The sequence below is a fragment of the Erpetoichthys calabaricus genome, chromosome 11 (genome assembly GCF_900747795.2).
Source record: "Erpetoichthys calabaricus chromosome 11, fErpCal1.3, whole genome shotgun sequence".
NCBI lineage: Eukaryota > Metazoa > Chordata > Cladistia > Polypteriformes > Polypteridae > Erpetoichthys > Erpetoichthys calabaricus.
The window spans coordinates 74,181,604-74,204,093 of NC_041404.2; the positions used below are offsets into that span (position 1 = coordinate 74,181,604).

Sequence of the window (22,490 nt, forward strand, 5' to 3'; positions counted from 1 at the left end):
TGATTATTAGAATCAACAGAATGTCTTGAATAAATACATCTAATATTTTTTACTCTTGCTTTGTAGCTTGTAATGGAGGATTTTGCTTTCCCTTATAGTAAGTGGCTGAAAGTAAGTTAGGTGAGCATAAGACATACAGGGTGCAATACTGGGCTATGTCAGGACTACTGGGAAATACAACAATTAAAAAAAAAAACCTTAAAACATGAGAAACAGCAAATTTAATGGTAAATCGAAAATACAATAAAGATATAAGGAGGAGAGGGAAAAGATTAAAATAAAGTAACACATACATAAATACGTACGAGATGTCATCTGCACCATTTTACTCTACAAGTTACACTTATAAAAATAAAGAAAACTCCATACCCAAATAATAAATATTAAAATAGCTCTGCCCCAAATTTCAACTCTTAGATGAAAAATAAATAGAGACCACACCCTCAAATATATATACTGTATATACAGTACACTTAAGTACTCTTAAACTTCCATCTCCTCCTGCACTGTTGGTTTAGATGTTTGGTGTACATTTCTGAAAACATGGCTGTGCATAATAAATTAAAAAAAAAACCTTCATTTTCATTTAATCTTTACTTTTAGCATTTTGCACCTTCATTTTTTACCTGTTTGAACAGCAAATTGCCGACAGAGGAAAGACTCACACAGTGTTCGTGATCACCTTAAAGGCATCAGGTTTAAAAAAATTGGAGAAATGAAACGGTAAGAATTGTAGAAGCACCGAAGAAGAGAACCGATCTGCTTATGAGCATAAAAAAAGCGCAGTTTGCAATTTCAAGTTTAAAGAGAGGACAAACAAAATCAGATAATGAATACCATGAAGACCCCACGCACTGCTTGTAAACTCGGGTCCAGTGTGTTCACCTGGCAAGCCTGGCATTTTCATTAGGAATTCTAAGCCGATGACAATTCCAGAGCAGACTGACTCTTCGAACATTGTGCAACAGCACACACATATGAAATGATACTGAGCACTTTGAAAATTACATAGCACAAATAAACAATAGCACTCTTTATCAGATGAGATTTTATGAGAAATAAGAAAGTATAGAGAGAATCATTTTTAAATGATAGTATTTTTCTAATAGTTGCCCATGAACGGTCCTCTTAGAGGATTTAAAATTTGTTATTCTGATTTTAGTAGAATCGACCTGTACTAAAGAACTGTCTAGGTGAGGCTGCTAATTTGAATAAACCACAAACTTTAAACTGTTAAACTTATCAGGAACTAACTAGACAAAGAAAAACAAAGAAACAAACAAAAAAAAAAAAACCCTGGCCATGCAAAACCAATAAAGTAGCATTCATAATTACATATTTTGTTAACAGTTAACATACAGCTGCCATTTACATGATGAACTGAAAAAATAAAAATGTTAAAAAAAAGAGTTGGAAATGTTAGGGCGCCTGTTCTGTTGTTCTGTTGCCGTGCTCACCAACCACCGGCTCTTCTAAATAACTTACTGAGGATGCAAAACTTCATAACTGACGTCTACGAAGAAGGGAAAAGCCAGAAAAAGATGCCTACTTCTCTACAGTCTGAAATGTCATTAAACAATTACAGTTCAGGGTAACTATGGAGATCGAAACAAAATCTGGAAGATCAAGAAAAGTGACAGAAGAGCTTGTATACTGTGCAGGAAGGCAAAGTAAACCTCCTCCTTACAACTACGAGGGCCTGCAGGCAGGGTTAGCTGGAAAAGGAGTGGCGGTGCACTCCTCTACTGTGCAGCATTGCTTACACGGACATGGCTTGAACGGAAAAGCCATTAGAAGGAAATCTTACCTGAGATCTTGTCACAAAAAAAACCCTTAAGTATGCAAGTCATAATTTGCTTAAGACAAAGGCATTTTTCAAAGCAAGTGCTCAAAAAAAGGAGCAGCGTTTAAAAGAAAGAGCACCCTGCCAACTGTCAAGTACAGGGCTAAGTCTGTTATGTTGTGGGGTTGTGTAGTCGCTAGTGGCACAGGAAACAAGGAGGAGTGCATTCCACTAAGTCTCAATGCATCCTCGAGAATGGGGCAGAGAGGTGACTCTGAGGCTAAAAATCTGCAGCAATATCCGGAAGGTTCGAATCCGGTTACTGCCAAAGGAGAACCTACTCTACTGGGCCCTTGAGCAAGGTTCTTAACCTGCAATCACTCCAGGGTTACTGTACAATGGCTGACCCTGTGCTTTGACCCCATGGGGTATGGGAAATCTAACAAATTCCTAATAGAACAAATTATTTAAGGAGAAATAAAGAACCAAAAAAAAAAAGACAGTCAATCCGGAAATTGAAGCTGTAAAAAGCAGGGCTTCTATTGTAAAACAACAAATCCAAAACACACTTTAAATAATCTACCAAGAAGTAACTCAAGAACCACAATGTGAAGGTTTTGGAATGGCCCTTGCAGTCTCTTCAGATATTAAGCTTGACAGATCAAGAATTTCTCACAACAGGAAGAGATCTGCAGGGATGAACAGGAGAAATATTCCAAACAAGAATAAAGTCAATAATAGCTGACTACCTAAAATGTCAGCAAGCTGTGGCTTTTACCAAAGGGGGTGTTGCTAAGTTCTGACTTAGGGGACACAAGCCTTTGCAAATGCCACATTTAATCTCACTTTTTATTTCATCAAATAAATAGCTAAATTAACATCTTCATAAAAATGCCATGGTTTTAGTTTGTTTTATTGTTGAGTTTTTATTTATTTTTATTTTAAATGTGCACATAATATAGAACATGACCAGGGGTGTCCAAACCTTTGCATAGAACTGTATCTGTTGAATCTGTTGAATGCGTATTTGTTGTGGTCACCACAGTTAGAATCATTTCCTGTGTTTTTTCATTCTGGATTTCTTTTCTTTCTAAATTTAGAATATTGCATGTTAAATAGTTGGCCTAACACAGCAAAGTTCACTCTATTCGACATTACGTGCTCTCAACGTTTTCCTGATACAACTTGATACATTTCTTACTGAGAAAGTCTTACTTATTCAATTTACTAAAAAAAAACTTTATCCATCAATTGTATGTATTATTTAGAGAAATGAATGCATACAATAGAAAAATAATTACAAATGAATTAGTTCAAGTGCAAAGGTAAGTCAACCACAAGGTTTACCTGCTTATTTAATAAGGCAAGTGTGGCTGGGTGTTAAAGTAACTGAGCATCAACACAAAAAGACAGCCAAGACTTCAAAAACAAAGGCCTCACACGCCTTAAGTAGCATCACTTACTGTACATGTCAGTAATCTGCACTGCGGTCAATGGAGAATGACAGGCATGCTGTTTAATTAGGGAATGTCGCTGCAGTGTCAAAAAAAGAAGATGAGTCCTAAGTGAGTGGACAACTTCAGGCTTGGAGGGACACAATGCGTGCATCTTTATATGTCTGATCTTTTTTAAATCAGTATGTAATTGAAGCAAATTTAATGAACTTCCAATTTTTCATCTTTTTTTAACTGGTAAGGTGGTGATGTATCATTTGTGAAAGCATTTCAGACGTTTGCATTGTTTTCAGCTGTCACTGATTCTCTATTCAGTATTTTCAGTTTACAGTATGGAATCACTGAGAAGGCAAAAGCGGCCAGTTCTTAATGACAACCAACAAGTAAGAACAGCAATGTACTCTGTGCTCCTAAATAGAGAGCGTGACCAGTCAGAACTTTCACAATTTTCTTTGGACAGAATTAAGTGACAATCCTCAAACAAAGAAGACTGGGGTCATCCCATCATGTTACATACTAAAAAAATATTAAACTGTTTGCTTCTAACATACCTTACAAGATAAACACTGGGACAACCAGCAACTGTATGGAGACATCAATGAACGAGACAGCTACTTACAGTAATGAGCCGCTCTTTTACAAACTTGAATTGGCCACCCATTAAGAGTCTGAACCCAATGACATCTTGTAGTTACTGCAGTCTTCCAGGATTAAATTTGCCTTTAATTTTTTAGGACTGGGATGGGCTTGCTAGAATTGTAAAAAAATTGCAGAATATCTAAGGGTCGCTCAGACTTTGCAGACATCTACTGAAGGCTGTATTCTCAAAATTAGTTGTTGGCCAGTTTGGACAGTAACAGCTCTGGATTGTCCACTCCTGTTCACTTATTTTCTTGACTATAACCTTACAGATAACAGTGATAATGCACATGGTCTTATTAGTCGTACTAACAGGAAGCACATAAAATTTCACACACCTAAGAGCACAACAATGTTAATAACTTATGACAAAGATATTACAATCACCTCCACAATTGTATCTGTCTTCATTTACAAATGCCCCTGCAGTTAAATAACAAAGAAAATCATTTCATTCATTCTGAAGAATCCATACAATTCCCTTTAAGAGAAAATAATGATAAAAACAATGTTGCGTAAGGACATCTCTGAATGACGAGTGCTGTGCACAGGTTCTTCGTGACTTCACAAGTAAACTTCTTAGACAGATGGGTTGCTAGCCGCTTGCTCTCAGACTTGCATTAGAATTTGGTAGAAGCGAGCACTCCCCTGGCTCCAGCAGGCAGTGGTGGTCCTACCTCTCAATGGTGTTCCACTCTGAAGGAGGATCACGAGGGCCTTTGGGTTTCCTGATGCGGCAATTAAAGCCTGTGATAAGAGAAAGTCGAATTTAGCATAAAGCCTGCTTTATTTCTGCTAGTGCCCACTTTACTGAGGGAAGGATCTTGTTTTCTCTGTTGGACACACAGGTGCAGTAATGACGTGTGTTTAAAGGAACAAACTAATAGTACACTTTCAGTTACTTATATTTTCAAAACCCTGTTTCTTCTAGTCTAACAGATACGCGTTTACTGGAAAACAAAATGAAAACTTAAATCTGTATTTCTTGTTTAACAAAACTTCAGTAAATACAATACACTGTACATACTTTTTTTTTTAATCAAGTCAGAACCAAAGAAGTCTACATAACTCTACGCCTTCCTCACATTATGTGTATTTGGCTTAGAGGCTTCCACTGGTCCTGCCAATTAATAAGTTAAAGCATATAACTAAGATTCCACATAAAGATACTAGAATCTGCCATTTTTGTGATTTTTAATTTTGGGTAAGGCCTATACATAACAATGTCTGTGCAATTTTGGAGTTAATTTGGGTCCAAGTCGTTTGACAAAATATGACAAACTGATTATCAATAAAGTGCAGCTCACACGATTTCAAGACATCTGTACTACTTATAGCCTTTTGAAAGCCAACACATTCAATTGTCACTGTACCCTACAGTATTTACATGATATGTATGGTAATGTGATCACAAATACTAAGAAATTACATTTACTTATAAACAGTATAAAGATGCACTGCCTAACAAATGGCCATGATGCAGGCACAAGTGTTAAAGTAGCCAACACAGGACTCGTACTGTGCTCCAAAGTGCATTCTCAGGGATTCTGAATTAAGTCAATTTTTTGTTAGAAGGGCTCAAATCATTGAAACTCACAGAACTTCAGAATGTGCCGAAAAGCATTCTGATGTAAACTAAGCCACCTTCATTTTTGAAAGCACTGAAACACTAGTAACACATGTAAAAATATTTGTCATGGGCGCCGCATGCTTCTCTATTATAGGATGCACCTGCTGGCTCTTATATTTATTTTCTGCTGGCTTTTATTCTTGATGTCGCCCTTGGCACCATAATAACATACAAAATAGCACATTCAAACAAGAAGCACTGAGAATCATTAAAGTAACTTTACATATATTTGAATATTAACTTATTTTTGAATTTGAATATTCACACCTTATTTTTTTTTAGCTAATTTGACAGCCCAAGTAAGTATGGGACTCAGCTAGGGCAATGCCATCCTGCATAGGTGAAGTTATCAAAAGCATCAAATGGGCTGCGGGGTGGTACAGGGCAGGTGTTGTCTGGTGTGGGGGGCCCGCTCAATATATTTTTTTAAAAGGGCCCAAAATCTCTAACTGCACTCCTGATCACAGTGTATGTATCTTTCAAAAGGGAAGAGATGCAAAAATGTTAGTAAAGACATCAATTATATTTCTTTAATTAGTTCAAAGTTTAGAAAGAAATTGTCAGTTTTTAAAAATGATATAAAAACCACAGGAGCTCAGATGACCCCAGTCATTTCTGTTGAGCCTTAAGAGTAGATCATGCACTTCTCCTCGGGATATTCCTACTGGGCAGCTATCCTGGCCACTTCACTAGATTTGTGATGGTGTTACAATGGAGACAGTGTTAAAAATATTCTGCATTAAATACATTTTTTCTAGAATTTTCTTCAGCATTTTTGGAATTTTATTTTAACCATCAAAGATTGATTCTGGACACATACACTAGCAATCAAAATGAAATTAACAAATTACATTTTTGTTATTTACAAAGTCACTGCTTAGCCAAATCAAATGTTCCCTCAACATCATATTCACGACCCCACATCACAAAATAAAAGATTTAAACAAGACGATTAAAGAAGATCAGCAATCACAATTAGAGATTGAGTTATAGTTAACAGCTCAAAGCTGGTAATGTCTTGAAATACCTACACCAACTGATTAGTCAACATTGGTAGGCATTTTGCAAGATAGTGAGCCACTCTAGGGTAACTGAAACGCTGCGGCATCAGGTTGTTCAGGTGAAGGCTCATGGGACGACCTTCTCAGCCTTTGGAAGAGTTGTTCGTCATTCCAATATTTTTTGAATATTGAATTTGTACAAAGAAATTATGTTATTCAAGTCCGGAAAAAAGGCCAGTTGCCCATGTAAGACAAGTGAACAAGAAAACAGGAAGTTATGGAGACCCCAAAGCTGAAATTGCTACAAATTCAGTGCTGAATCGGGCAAGAATTTGTCTCAACATACAGTGTCTCATCATCTGAGAGAATTGGGTCTGAAGACCCACTCTGCAGTGACCAAGCCTCTCCTCAGTAAGATGAGTACAAAAGCTAGACTAGCTCCCTTCCTAAGGAGCATGTTGTGTGGATTGAGGAGAATTGGTCCAAAGTTACTTCACCGATGATAGAAAGTTTCATTTAGTTGGTTCAGAGGGGAAACATCATGTTCACTGTCGAATTGGGGAAAGACTGAAGTCAAAGTTTGTGAAGAAGTCAGTAAAGTTTGGAGGAGGAAGTGTCATGGTGTGTGCTCTCTGTAGAAGGAGTTACACCTCTCATACAGCTACATGGCAAGGTGAATACTAAGGTGTATCAGAACCTCATTTAGGAACATGCGGTTCCTTCCCTGCGAAGATCACCGAATTGGCCAGCCATTTTTAAGCAAGACAAAGACCCTTGCCACACTACAAAATGGGTGAAGCCATTCTTAGAAGTGGATAATATCAAAGTGACACAATGGCCAGCCCAGAGTTCTGCTCTGAACCAGATTGAGAATCTCTGGAAGATGATTGGTGACAAAGTTATGGCAAAGAAACCCACTACAGTTATTGAATTGTGGAAGAAGCCAGAAGACAAGTGCAACAAAATCAAGCCAGAGCAGTGCAAGACATTGGGTCAAGTCCTGTAGACACAGAGGGGCCAAAGTCATTGAAAGCAAGGGCCTCCACACTTCCTACTAAATTCTGAAAGCTGTCAAAAAGCGTGGACAAAATTCATTTGCAGGCTTCTGTCTGCAATAAATTTGTAATTGTTTTCTAATTTTGATCACTGTAGTTTTCCAAAATTAAATGTTTTTTGTTGAACAACTTTTTCTTTTGTCTTAGTTATTTTTTAAAACATTCTACTGTAACAGAAATTATACCTACTGTCATGTTCTTCTTGCTTCACTTACAAGTCAGCCATATATCATCTCTAATTCCGGAAATTCTCTAGGGAGCATCTAACAATTAACAATAACTAAACATAAATTGTAACATAAGGGAGTGTTTGAATATCACTTATCCTGATAGCGTCCTTTTAATACAAGTCCAATACTCTGCCTGTTCAGTTTACACCTAGACAAGGATTTCATGTTACAAACATCAAAGCTATTTTCAGTAACAACTCACAACTATATGCATTACATGTTTACGTGTGCTGAACTAAATGCCCCAAAACTTAATTAACACTTAGCATAGGGGTGGGCGGTATGACCAAAATTCTATATCACAGTATTTTTCTAAATTATCCCGGTTTCACGGTATTCGACGGTATTTTTTTCCCCATGCATGAGTGGATGTTAACCACATTTTCCACTGCAATTACTGGCTAAGAATAACCTATTCCACTGTCAAGAGGAATTTTTTGAAAATTTTATGTGAGATACGAAGAAGGCAGCTTCGCCAGCGTTTATGTGTCAGAACCCTTTTTTTGGGAGGCGTTAGTATGCATCGACTGCGAGAATGAAAAGTGAATTTAAAAAAAAAAAAAAAAGCTAACCTTTACCAGTATCACACATAAAATTTTCACACCTGATCTGACGCTGTTCATTTTCAAATAATATTGCATTAGTGCGATGAAGTTTTCACATATATTGTCTCTTTCAGGTGTGTAATAGAAACCACAGCATAGAGAGAAGTGTGTACATTGCTTCTTACAGGAAAAGGTGATGGAAAAAGTGCATTGGTACGAGAATGCAGTCACGAGTATACTGCAGAGCTATAGCGCGTCTTTATGTGAAAACAGCATAAATAATGTGAAATCATTCTCTCTTCTGCATGTCCTGGAGTACAAAACAAACAGCATACAGCAACATGTGGGGACTGGCAGGAACACTCAATAACACTGAATAAAAAGAAAATCAAGTGACGGTGAGATACGAAGGAAGGCAGCTTCGCCAGCGTTTATGTGTCAGAACCCTTTTTGGGGGGGGGGGGGGGGGGGGGGGGCGTTAGTATGCATCGACTGCGAGAATGAAAAGTGAATTCAAAAAAAAAAAAAAGCTAACCTTTACCAGTATCATAAGTTACACCGGCTGTTACAGACTGAAATCAAATTTATGTTGTTATTCTAAAATTGTAAGAATAAGAGCAGTTCACTTCTCGAAGTGGAGCCGTGCGGGATCGAACTCGCCACCCTCTGATTCCCAGTCAGGAGCTGATACCATTACGCCACCACAGCGGTTGTAGTAAGAGTGTCAATGTGGCATGCTAACGCAGCTTTTTTTTTGTGCAGTTATATTTTTGAAGAAAAGCGCACGTGTTCTCTTATTTGTACCTTTTGTGAAAGTGTTTCTTTGATATATGGACTTCAGGCTTCATACGTTATATAGTTTATGCCTACATTTTGTCATTTACTATTAGAATATGAAAAACGTTTCTGTTTTAAAAATGTGTTTGCACAGACTACTATACTGTAGAAACGGAACACACATGAAATGCGTGTATTCCAAATAACGCTCGAATTATTTCCACTGTAAAACTCCACTTCAATCCCAAATAATCAAATCAAGGCAAGGCATGAGCTAGGAGTTCATTCTAAGTCGGTGGGGGGGATGGAATAGCTGGCTGCTAGTAGCTTTTGTTTATCAGCACATTTAGATGACAAAAGACTCTGGCGGAGATGTGCAAACGGCTTTAAGACGCGATTTAAGGTGGGACGGATTTACAAGTTTTTTCGTAGGCTCTGGTAATTCTAGTGTTAAAGGTTAATTTCTTTTTCTCTACTTAAAGGTTCTTAGCTTCTTCTTCTGTACGCTTTACGTACGGCACAGCACATAAATTAAGTGCTGTTAAGTCCATATTTGCTTCAAACTCAAAAGGCTCGTAAGCCGGTTGGCACAGTGCAAGTGCCCAGGCACGGTGACGTGCGATCACGTTTAAAAACCGTATGCCTCTACACCTTATACAAGGCAAGGCTATCACTAGCTGACTGACTAATAATGTTTACTCCAAGCTGTTAGAAATGGTAAGAATATACCACTGCGAATCTATTTACGGGGGTTATAGGAACTTCCCGTTATTTATGCATTGTCATCTAAGAAATATTCATGAATCTTATAGAACAAGGAAAATGGCTCTTACACCCGTGCTTCTGTGCGGCGCTGTCGGGTCATTAATCCATCCACTGCTGTACATTTTTCTGCTTTGTTTAGTCAATGCGATCTTCCTGAATCTGCGTCCTCCGATACATTGGAGCTCTGTTCCTGGTTTTATTCCACCTGCCAAACTGTTTTAGATGCTGTGGCTCCATTAAAAACCAGGCAGCCTAAAATGAAATCTGAGCCCTGGCTGAATCGAGTGCCGGAAAGCCGAGCGCAAGTGGAGAAAGGACAATTTGCATGTATCGTTTCAAGTATTGAAAGACTGCTGGCGTCGTTATCAGTTTATTGTGAAAGATGCCAAAAGAGCGTACATGTCAAATATTACTCTGTCAAACTATCACAAACCTCGTGTGGTATTTGAAGTTATAGATAGGGTTTTAAATGCTCCACAGAATGCCTGCATGGAACCTTCTTTTGAGACATGTGAGAAATTTTTGCACTTCTTTGTAGATAAGGTGAACAATGTTAGGGCTCATATACCTCTCACTGTTTATGACCCCTTAGCTGTTCTCCCCTGCTCTGCTGTTTTTTATCAGTTTGAGCCGGTGACTCTATCTTGTTTACATGAGATTGTTGGTCAATCGAAACCCTCAGTTTCTCCTTTTGATGTTGTCCCACCTTCTCTTTTTAAAGAGATTATTTCTGTTTTAGGGCCATCTGTTCTTGCTATTATCAATAGCAGCCTTTCCTCAGGCGTAGTTCCTAATTTATTTAAACATGCCATAGTGCAACCATTGATCAAAAAACCAAGCCTAGATCCCACTGTTCTATCCAATTTTAGACCGATTTCCAAGCTTCCATTTCTGTCCAAAATTTTGGAGAGAAGTGTGTATATTCAATTGAAAGCCTTTTTAGATAAAAGTGATGTGCTCGAAGTGTTTCAATCTGGTTTTAAGCCGCTTCACAGTACTGAAACCGCATTACTGAAGGTTTTTAATGACATCCTTTTGGCAACAGACTCAGGGGATTATGTGATTTTAGTTCTGCTCGATTTAACAGCTGCTTTTGATACTATAGATCATAGTATTTTATTATCTCGTCTGGAGCATTGTGTGGGCATTCGTGGTACTGCCTTGGCGTGGTTTAAATCATACTTGACTCAAAGAACTTTTTCAGTGAGGCTAGATGAATTTAGATCCTCCTCTGCTTCACTATCATGTGGGGTTCCACAAGGCTCCATACTTGGTCCTCTGCTATTTTCTTTGTATCTCCTGCCTCTTGGCTCTATTCTTAGAAAGCATAAAATTGCTTTCCATTGTTATGCAGACGATACTCAGGTTTATGTACCCCTCAAACGCAAGGATGCTTACTCCATACAAACTTTGGTTATGTGCCTAGAAGAGGTGAAAGCTTGGATGGCAGTAAACTTCTTAAATTTTAATGAAAATAAGACAGAGGTTATAGTTTTTGGTCCTGGGAGCACCAGTGGGTCTATTTCTACTTCTGCTCCTGTGGATTTGGGTACCCTTGCACAATATGGTACACCTGTCATTACAAATCTGGGTTTTAGGATAGATGAGGATTTTAGATTGGACGGTCAGATCAGCGCGGTGGTGAAATCTTGTTTTTTTCAGCTGAGACGTTTGGCGAAGATAAAAAACATTCTTTCCAAAGATCAATTTACAACAGTAATCCACGCTTTCATTACAACCCGGTTGGACTATTGTAATTCGTTGTATGTTGGTGTTAGCCAGTCCACCCTGTCTCGGCTCCAGCTGGTGCAAAATGCTGCTGCACGCCTTTTAACTGGCACACGAAAAAATGAGCACATTACACCTGTGTTATCCTCACTGCACTGGCTGCCTGTTCAGTTTAGAGTTCATTTTAAGATTCTTTTATTTGTTTTTAAGTCCTTAAATGGGCTTGCTCCGCCCTACCTCGCTGAGCTGCTGCATATGCACTCTCCTTCCCGCTCACTCAGATCAGCTGGTCAGCTGCTTCTGGATGTGCCTAGGACTCAGCGAAAGCTCAGGGGGGATAGGGCTTTTTCCGTTGTGGCTCCAAGGCTCTGGAATTCACTGCCTATCCACATTAGACAGGCCTCCTCACTGCCCATTTTTAAGTCTGCTCTTAAGACTTACCTCTTTGGTTTGGCTTTTGATCCTGTGTGAGCAGTTGATTTTACTCTGTATTAACTCTGTTTAGTTGTGTTTACTATGTTTTAATTAGTTTCATTTATTGTATTTTATTTTACTTATTTATTATTTTGTTTTTGTTTAAAATTTATTTTAGCCTATGTTCAGCACTTTGGTCAGCGGCTGTTGTATGTAAAGTGCTTTATAAATAAAGTTGACTTGACTTGACTTATGATTAATGCATGCTTTAATGCATTTCACCATGAAAATTATATTAAGTATTTATTTTAGCATTCTAAATGTTCAGAGAGAAGGAAGATCAGGGCGGAGTGGTGGCTCTGAGGCTAAGGATCTGCGCTGGTATCCCGAAGGTTGCCGGTTCAAATCCCCGTCACTGCCAAAAGAGATCCTGCTCTGCTGGGCCCTTGAGCAAGGCCCTTAACCTGTAATTGCTCCAGGGGCGCTGTACAATGGCTGACCCTGCGCTCTGACCCCAAGGGGTATGCGAAAACTACCAAATTCCTAATACAAGAAATTGTATAAGGCGAAACAAAGAACAAAAAAAAAGATCATGAAGTGAATGTATTCTGTGCAGGGTTCGCTGCCGGCGCGTCCTCTTAGTGCAAGAAGAAGTCAGTTTAAGAATCACTTAACACAAAGCATTTAATGTGCTATATAACTTAAGACGGGGTTTGAAAATATGTCGTCACACTATTACACAGTACCCAGGTACATTACACTGTATTGAAAACAAATAAAACAAGTACAACTTGGCTTGCAGTATTATCCAGTAGTATAGAAACAGTATTTACACATCTGACCTTTTAAAACTAAAGTATCTCCTGGCTCTCTGTCCTAGTGATGTGTCGTTCGCGAACGAGCCGGCTCTAAGAGCCGATGCTTTGAAGCGAACGAGAGGAGCCGATACCCATCGAGCAGAGCCGAAGCTTCAGTCGCTCCTGCCCAGCTCTGCTGAAAATCCATTCGGCAGGGGCGGGACTTTACTTATATGGGCACACAGAACATTGGCTCATAATGCCGGCTCGTTCACGAACAACACATCCGACTAGGATCGTACCAGGATCGTACCATTATGTGAAAGAAGGGGGGCAGACGCTCCGAAGACAGCGAGTGTTGGTACAGGCCAGGTACACAGAGCGACTGCGACAGACGAGGAGCCAGATTTAAATGCAAGCGCATCGTGAAGAAAAAAAGAAGAGTGAAGAAATGAGTGAAAGCCGAAAAAGAAGCAGCATCTGGCTGCATTTCAGTGATATTGGAGACTGCAAAGCTAAGTGCAGAATTTGTAATATGAAAATATCCGTTAAAGCAGGGTCAACAACAAACCTGCACAGACATATAAGAACCACCCACCCATCCGTGCAACGGGAGGAGAGCGTGCCCTCTCTCCTGCCATCCACTGACCCTGGAAAAGAGCCAAGTACTTCTGCTGCAGCATCCACTGTCTTACTGAAAACTTCAGGTATAACACAGTCTTCAGTTCAAACCAAAATAAGCACATTTATTCCAAAACAAATGACGCCAAACAAACAAATAAGTGTCGATGAGGAGCTGGCCAAAATGATAGCTGGTGACTTTTAACTATTTTCCATTGTGGAGGACAGAGGATTTACAACTTTTGTACAGGCCTTAAACCCCATGTATGTTCTCCCTAGCAGAAAAACTTTGTCCCAAACAATTATTCCATAACTATATATCTGAGGATGGAGTACAACACAGTGCTTTCAGAAACGACTGCTCTGGAAAAAGGTAGCATTTAATGACAAAAGAGCTGTGGATGAGGCATTTCAAAGAATAAGTGCAGCAGCAGCAAGATGCAACCCCAGCAGCCTGTCTGCTCCTCCATCAGAGGGCCAAGAGGAAGAAATTGGAGCAGGGCCGTGTTCACAGGAACCACAAGCTTCTGCTGTGTGGAGGCTTTTTGACGAAAGAGCAACAGGAGACACTGCAAGGAGAAATCCCATAGCTGATGCTATGCTGGAGTTGAGGTCCTATCTTGAGGAGCCCCTCATCCAAAGATCTGAAGACCCACCGTGGTGATGGGAGGCCAAGGCTGCAGTCTACCCACGCCTGGTTAAGGTAATGGTAGGAAGACTTTGCATTGTCGCTACATCGGTCCCCTCAGAAAGAGTCTTCTCAAAAACAGGACAAATAATCACGGAGAGGAGAAATCGCATCAGCCCATCTAAGCTGAGGCATCTGGCATTTCAGAATGCCAACCTGGCCTAAAAACTTTTATTCATAGTGTTGTGTTGTTGTTGTTGAGTTTGGCCTTTATTTAATTTGTTTGCTGTGTTTTTGTGTTAAGTTGTTCATTTAAAGCTTTTATTAAAATGTTAAACAATAGTAACTGTGTATTTATTGTAATGAAAAAATGCATAAAAATACGTAATGTTTGAAAACAATGAATAAGAAATTGCTTAGGCTATACACAAACCATTCATAATTGCTTAATTAGGTTAAAATATAAGCATCCATTCTAAAGGAAGAGCCATTCGGGAGCCGTAAGAGCCGGCTCTTTAAAGGGAGCCGAACCAAAAGAGCCGAAGCTTTGAAAAGAGCCGGAGTTCCCATCACTACTCTGTCCATTTTCACCACGCAGCATTCCTATGCTACCGCCCACTATTTGGTGGTGTAGCAGTGAAAAAGAGCCCTAGTGCAACAAATCTGTGTTTAGCGGTGTAGCAGTGAAAAAGGTCCCCACTTGAACAGTTTCCCGCTGTGCCACGTTCCGAACGTCGTTTAGGCAATTTAAACCGGTGTTGCGGTATAAGAAAAATCCATATCATAAAAAAAATAAAAAACGGTTTTCGGTATGAACCGGTATACCGCCCAGCACTAACTTAGCATGCCTCTCTCTTCTTGGTGGTTTTGTCACTCTTGATGATCTTCTGAGAACCTCACTTGATTCTCTGACTGATTCTTGTATGCTGCAAGTTGATGTGGTCATTTCTTCTGCTTATGCTTTCTTCTGAATGTTTTTGTGGTGTTTTATATAAGATGATATCTTGTCATATAGAAGCAAGGTACCATTGTTGTTTTCAATAACAGATGATCTTGGTTCTATTTGTTCCTTAACTATTACCTGTAGATTCCATGCTTTTGATGGATTTTCCTTTATTCTGACCTCTTCTCCTATTTTCAGTTCTGGGACAGTTCTCATTCCTCTGTCATTGTATATTTTTTGTTTTTTCTGGTGTTCCTTCACTTTTCTCACTCCATCTTCCAGCTTCACTGGAAGGTTTGATCGCAATCGTCGTTCCATGAGCAGCCGTGCTGGGAAAGCTCCATGTTCAAGGGGTGTGCTTCGATATACTAGAAGGCTTTTGTAAAGATCATCTCCACTCTCTTTAGATTTCTTTGTGAGATTTTTGATAGTTTGAATCAACCTTTCCACAAGTCCATTAGATTGGGGAAAGTTTGAAGTTAACATATTATGTACAAAGTCCCTTTCCATGGTCCATTGTTGCTAAACACTTAATTTGGCACTCCATGTCTGGAAAAAATAGCTTTCAAACATTGTGTTACTGCTTCACTGTGGTACTCAATGCACACACTTTAGGATATGCAGAAAAGTAATCATTGACCATTATTTTCGATTACACATAATCAATTGCTTTCTGGCCATCCGTGAATAATTACTTCTTTCAGCTTCTGCACTTCTGTTACCACCATATCCACCTATGCTTCTATTGCTTCCAAGGTCTTTTCTTCATGTGCATACTTTTCATCTCCTGCTCTTGACAGGGTGTCAGTTGTAAAATATCCATCTGCCAGGAGTGAATGTTACCTGTAAAGTGTATCTCTGTAGTTTAATCATCATGTGTTGTATACATAGTGGACAGTCATTAAGGGTTTTTTTATTTTCTTAAATAAAGCATACATAAAACAAAAAACGTTTTAACCATTACAGCTTATCCAGATGGCAAACTGATGAAAGCGCTCACATGGGAAAGTAATGCTCAATAGCTCCTACTCTATTGGTGCCTATCTAGTCTTGGCTCCTGTAAGAGGTCTAGATGCATATGCTACTGGCTGCCGTGTTTCTTCATGCATTTGCAGCAGTACAGCTCCTAATCTATACTGCGAGGCATCTGATGAAATCTGTATGTTGATCATAAAACTTTAACAATGGATTGTTTATTAGTAGCTTCTTGATTTCCTTCCAGGCACTCTCTTGTTCGTGGTTCAAAGTACATTCCACATTTTTTTTCCTGTCAGTTGTCTAAGAGGTGCCAGTATATTTGACAGATTTGGAATACATTTTGCAAGATAATTCATTATAGCCATAAATCTCTGCATGTCTTTCTTGCACTGAGGCCTTGGCATATTTCCAATAGTAGACACTTTTGATTTATCAGGTTTTACTCCTTCACTGCTCAGAATATGTCCTATAAATGTTAGTTCCTGTATTCTTATCATACATTTTTCTTTGTTTAACTTTAAATTTGTTGCTCTTGTAGCATCTAATACTTTCTTCAGGCTTTTGTCATACTCCTCTTTTGAAGATCCCCATACAATTCTCTAGGCAGCATCTAACAATTAACAATAACTGAACATAAACGAACATTAGGGAGTGTTTGAAAACTACTTATTCTGACTCCTACAGCTACTATTACTTTAAATTTTGAGCAGTGACAGTCACCAATATTTGAAAGAAACAATTTTTCATAAATTGTTCTCAAATTTTGATTGCTAGTATATGTTGGTCATAATTCATTTCTGTAATTACGTTATTTTTGTTATGTTTTCATTTTGCTGGAGCACCATATTGTTCTGTTTACAGAGGCCACCATTTTGTGGTCTTGTTGCTACGACCCAACACTTTTGGTTCTTAGGGTTTTTTTTTTTTGGAGGTTACAAGGCAAGAGGCCACCAGCACCAGTGTGAGTTCTGCAGCAATCAAGATTGTGCTTAATCAAAACAAAAGTTTGTGTGCATTTTTGGTGTGTTACAGGTTATGAAATATAGTGATTCACATCCGGACCAGGAGTTTGGATTTGTGTTTTGGTTTTGACAATTCTGCAATTGAATTCCAGGATTCTGAATTTGCTTTTTTGTTAGACTGTTCATCTCCTGGTCCTTCCTTTAAAGCAGACAATTAATTATGGCTGGCAGAACAGACAGACAGCGTAGGCTAAAAAATCACTTTTCTTCAACAACACTTCAGAATTGACAGTTGCTGCATATTATATACAGTGGAACCTCGGTTCACGACCATAATTCGTTCCAAAACTCTGGTCGTAAACCGAGTTGGTCGTGAACCGAAGCAATTTCTCCTATAGGATTGTATGTAAATACAATTAATCCGTTCCAGACCGTACGAACTGTATGTAAATATATATATATTTTAGTTTTTAAGCACAAATATAGTTAATTATACCATAGAATGCACAGCGTAATAGTAAACTAAATGTAAAAACATTGAATAACACTGAGAAAACCTTGAACAGAGAAAACTAACACTGCAATAGTCCGCGCTATAGTGCTAGAAACCGCTCGCTAAAAATACTTTTTTTAATGAGCTTTAAGCACAGGGGAAAAATGAACATTTGAAAAATCCGTAATTTAATAAACCACCAAGAAAAGTAACATTGCAACAATGCAGGCAACGAACCGATCACTGTAAATAGAACTGAAAACAAAAACAAGCCTTCTCTACCTTATGCGTCCCTTGCTCGCTCTCTCTCTCGCTCTCTCCCCCGCCTGTGTGTGTGTGTGCGTGCGTCTCTCTTTTGCGAGCCTGGAGCGCCTGTGTGTGTTGTCACGCTTGGGTCACAGATTTGCACAGAGACACAGGAGGTTGTAGAAAAAAAAGGAACTTTATTCAAAGCACTGCAAAGAAACATTTGTCTCTTTTCAACAGTTTAAACGTGCTCCATGAGAAGTCAGAGATGACAGCTCCGCCATGAGCAGAGATTGTCAGAGAGAATGAAGGAGTAGCAAGCAACCAATTTAACAAACTGAAAGAAGCTCGTGCAGGCTTTTTAAGAAGGCGGAGCACCGCGTGAGAGGCATATTATGCGACAGAGCCGGCCAGAAGGGAAAGGAGGAATGTGAAGGTGGTCTGTCCATGTTTCTTAGGGGTTTTCCCAGGGGCGTCTGTATTCTCTGGGGGTGCGATCAGCTTCGCAGCTCACAGTGTGTCTCTTGCGCGTGCTTCTGTGTGTGTGCGCGGCTCTCTGTCTCACGCTGCCTGTGTGCGTGTGTGTCGCGCTCTCTCCCTCGCTGCACAGGAAATGCACAGGGAGAGACTGAACATGAACAAACCGAAAGGTAACCTGGCTTGTTCGTATATTGTGGTCGTGAACCGAGGCAAAAGTTTGGCGAACTTTTTGGTCGTAAACCGAGTTGTACGTATACCGAGACGTTCATGAACCGAGGTTCCACTGTAGTTCTAATTGTTGCTGGTATAAAAAAAAAAGTCAACAGATACTTTTTAGATAGTTTTCCTTAAGACATAAATGTTGGTAATTATAATGTTGCAGTTAAATGTACAAGTAAGGTACAGGAAACCATCGACCAATTTTTGAAAATAAATAAATCAATAACAATAAAAATAAATAAAAACCTGCTCATGGATGCTCCATCACTGCCATTACTGTTCACAATTGCTAATTACACACAACTGGATTTCTTTGAACTATTGAAACAAATCTCTGAAGTGTGCACAATTTTATTTAGTATTTGTGTCACTATTCACAGTTTTCACTCTTAACTTTGTATTTTAAATGCATGCACACCAATGTAGTAAAATATTTAGTTTTAATCATGGGTAAATGAAATATTACTAGTTATGTTTTTTTCCATTAGAAACAACATCATGTGTTGGGGAATCCCTTTTTTGTCACAGAACATATGACAAGGTAGTCTGGGTGGCTGTGTTTTTTTCCAGATCGTCTTGTCAAGCACTTTGTGCTACATTGTTTGTATAAAAATGTACTATATAGATAAATGTTGTTGATGATGAATAAGATGTCAGATGAAGGACACAATTTGAAAGGAAGTATTCCTTTATTATAAATCTGGAATATCAAAAGTGCAGCCTTTTCTGCTTTACATGTTAAAAATGCAAAGGAATGTGCAGCTGGCCTGAACAAAACTGTGTCCACAGCTGTTAGCAACAGGGTTCAGTGGATTTTGAATGTGTCACCCTAATATAACTGTTACCTGTGTTAAGAGCGCAGAACCTTACAAACTTTTTAATGCTCATAGAAATCTGGTTCAAAACTCAATTACCGTGTGGAATTTTTATGGTGACTGTTTTGGTCTGGTCAGATAACGATGAATCATTAGTCTTTTTATAGAGTGTTTTTTTTTTATCATACAGTTCACTGCCGTTCAGATTAGCACACTTTCCTATGGACACAATGAGTCTGAGTGACAATGCATCCTCAGTCTGTGGCAGTTTGAAAGCCACAAGCTCTGTGTTTCTAGCAATCTACTCACTAGGAAGAGCTATAATATGTTCCTTCTGTGTCTGGTAAATCTGGAACAAAAAGCATATCTAAGGACTAAAACCTGTGAAAGAGAAAAAAAAAAGAGTGTGAGGGAAGAGAAGAAAGGTCTAGGAGGAGAAGAACTTGAGGGGACAGAGGAATAGAGAAAGAAAGAATCATAGAGAGGGATTCCGCTACATAGCACCAGACAGCCGCAGCTAAACGACATTCCCAGACCACGTGAAGAAAAGTGCGTTACGAGGACAGAGGTGACAAAGAGGATCTAATAGACTAAAATGTTATAAGTAAGGTGCGACTAAGTTTATAGAGCCCAAATGTGATATACTTCAGTAAGTTAACTTGGTTGTTTCAATATACAGAGTTGTACCACTGCTCACTGCTTGCGTTTGTATTTGTGGATCATAAACTGACCTCAAATTGAATCAGGAAACGAATTGAAATGAATGATTAAAACAAGTGATTGTTACCTTAACAAATGGCTGTGGCTGGCCGCTTTGACCCAGCATCACTAGGCAGTTCATGTCTTAGAAGTGTACTGAATAAATTATACTCACCCATTCCTTTGTCTGCAAATTGACCAACCATGCTTTGGAAAGGGTCAGACACATATTCATAATCCTCATCATTCAGAGTCTTGGGATTACCAACTAGAAACAAAAAAATCAAAGCCAGTCCGTGAGACGTACATATATCTGGCACTCTCAAATCAGGGTTGAAAGTGACCAGGGCCTTTGCCTTAATAACATACAACAGTAAAAAAAATCCCCTATATACTGTACTTGTGAAGTTTCCTTGTTTTTATGCATAGGAAGTAACTGCAGCATAATAAAGTTTTATGAATTCTGTTGCTAGAAAAGTAAATGGTCAGTCAGTTTTAATCATTTAAATGCCTTTTTAGTTCTTTCTCTTTCTTCATTAAGTTTTTGTTGCTTATTTAGCCCCTGCCAACCTAGACAAAATCTTATTGAATATGCTTTTGAATACACAGAAAGGTAATCATTCACTTCTAAATACTAATAACGCACTAAAATGTGTTTTCTCAGTGAAGTGAATCATTTTCCCCATGTTTTCTATAAAGTTTTGAAACAATATGAAACAAAACACATTTTGTACTGTATAAAGAATGTCAGGGATCCAAGAAAGGCACTTTGGCTGTACTGAAAAGGAGATCTGTCTACATGGATACTGGTTTGTGTTCTCTGTAATGGCAGTTGACACCCTGACACAGTCAGAACTTTCACTAAAACAAGGAAAACGGCTGCCTAACATCTCTCTGAGAGTGTGGCCAAAGTTAGAAATGAAATGAATATTAACATCAGACTAAAGGCTTGGTAACTTACGTTTATTCTTCCCTGAATTGTCAAGACCCTGAGGAGGGAAAAAAGCACAGGTTTGGATTAGTAATTAATTTTAGATCACTGTTGAAATAAAACTGAATGACATTTGTGCCACAATGAAATAAAATGGCAATTAAGGGAAAAAAAAACTCTTGGAAAAACCACAGTGATATATATACATATATACATGAGTCATTAAATTCATTAATTAAGTAATTGGGTCATCGAATTATTATGAAACACAATGTCATCATTTTATTTTGGTCAAATAATGTAGTTACTGTACCTTATTTCATTATTACAGGTTTTATCTCCAAGTGATCATGTTACTGCCCTCAAGAATGTTCAAGGCTGGAAGAACGCAGGGGGGCTCCCTGTCCATTGCTAACAGGTTACTGTAACACAAGCATTTAGCCGGGCAATCTCAAGATTGCCCTGTCAGCCGCAATATGATACTATTTTAATATGAACTTAAGGTGTACTGCGAATGTTCGGACAGGTAAGTGCTCTTTAAGATATTCACATTAATGAAAAGGTTTTCAGCAGTTTAAGATCATTTGTGTTTCATGTCCACACAGAAGGACATCTGGAATTTACAGCCACTGACATTCAGCATTAACAGGTGCCTTTGTGATTTCTTCATGGACATCTTCTGTATGGACACTGTTCTCAATTAGACACAAAGTATAATGACTTGTTATCAATGTGAGCATTTTGAAGGCAACTCAAACGTCTAAGTATTTCCAATATATCGCCAAATCCTCTCAAAAATCACATCACATCGTGTTAAATGATGTTTCTCTTTCCTCTGTGAAACTAACTATGACTCTAACACTTCTGTTACTCCGGCTCACTGCCAAGTCTTTGTCATGTGGATTGACAGTAGTGCTGAAAATCTTTGGGGTCCTACCACCTACAATCAGGCAAAGTAGTCAATAACAAATGAACAGCAATAGGTTCAGCCTGGTGGTCTTTGTCGTCATTCTGAGATAAATAGCGTGGCCATTAAACAAGCCATTCAGAAATCTTTAAAATCAAGGCCATTTTGAAATAAATCCTTCGATAATTAAATGTAAAGTAACTACATTAACGAACCAATATAAAATAATGATAATGTGTTTAATAATTAGATAACTTAATTATGCATTTTTTTTTGCAATTTATGGACTCATTTATATATCACAGTACTTTTCATGTGCTTATTTCATAATTGCCATTTTATCTATTTCATTTTGGAACAAATGGTATTTCATAAAATAAATGTTCCTCATTCTAAAATGATCTGTTCAAAATACTATTTCAAAAATGTACCTTCAATTCTGTCTTAGAATGTTTACAGGCCAGCTTGTTGCTGTCTACCAATATTTATTTTACATTTTGACCTCTGCAGTGTGTGCATTCAGTACGTGATTCTCCCGAGGTGATCGTCTTCGTCTTTCTGTCTGTCGGGTTCATGGCTGAGTGTATGCTTGGGCTGCACACTACCAGCAGATGCCAACAAGCTGCTGACTTACAATGACTGCCTTTAAAGTGTGCAGCCTGGAAACAGCGAAGGGGAAAAGTTGCGTCTTAAGTGACTTCATGAGCAGGTCTAACAGACTTGGGTGAAGGCTATAAAATGAATACCCGC

General features: G+C 38.6%; 1 protein-coding gene across 1 annotated transcript in view; it reads right to left on the reverse strand.

Annotated features, from left to right (window-relative positions):
• Positions 1-203: 203 nt before the first annotated feature.
• Positions 204-22,490, reverse strand: part of ptpn18 (protein tyrosine phosphatase non-receptor type 18) — a 174,490-nt gene continuing 152,203 nt past the window's right edge. The window contains exons 15-17 of the mRNA XM_051933588.1: positions 20,864-20,891; positions 20,078-20,170; positions 204-4,623 (exon numbers count right to left, since the gene is read on the reverse strand). Coding sequence (XP_051789548.1) covers positions 4,550-4,623; positions 20,078-20,170; positions 20,864-20,891 — 195 coding nt within the window. The 3' untranslated portion in view covers positions 204-4,549. The remainder of the gene's footprint in view (positions 4,624-20,077; positions 20,171-20,863; positions 20,892-22,490) is intronic.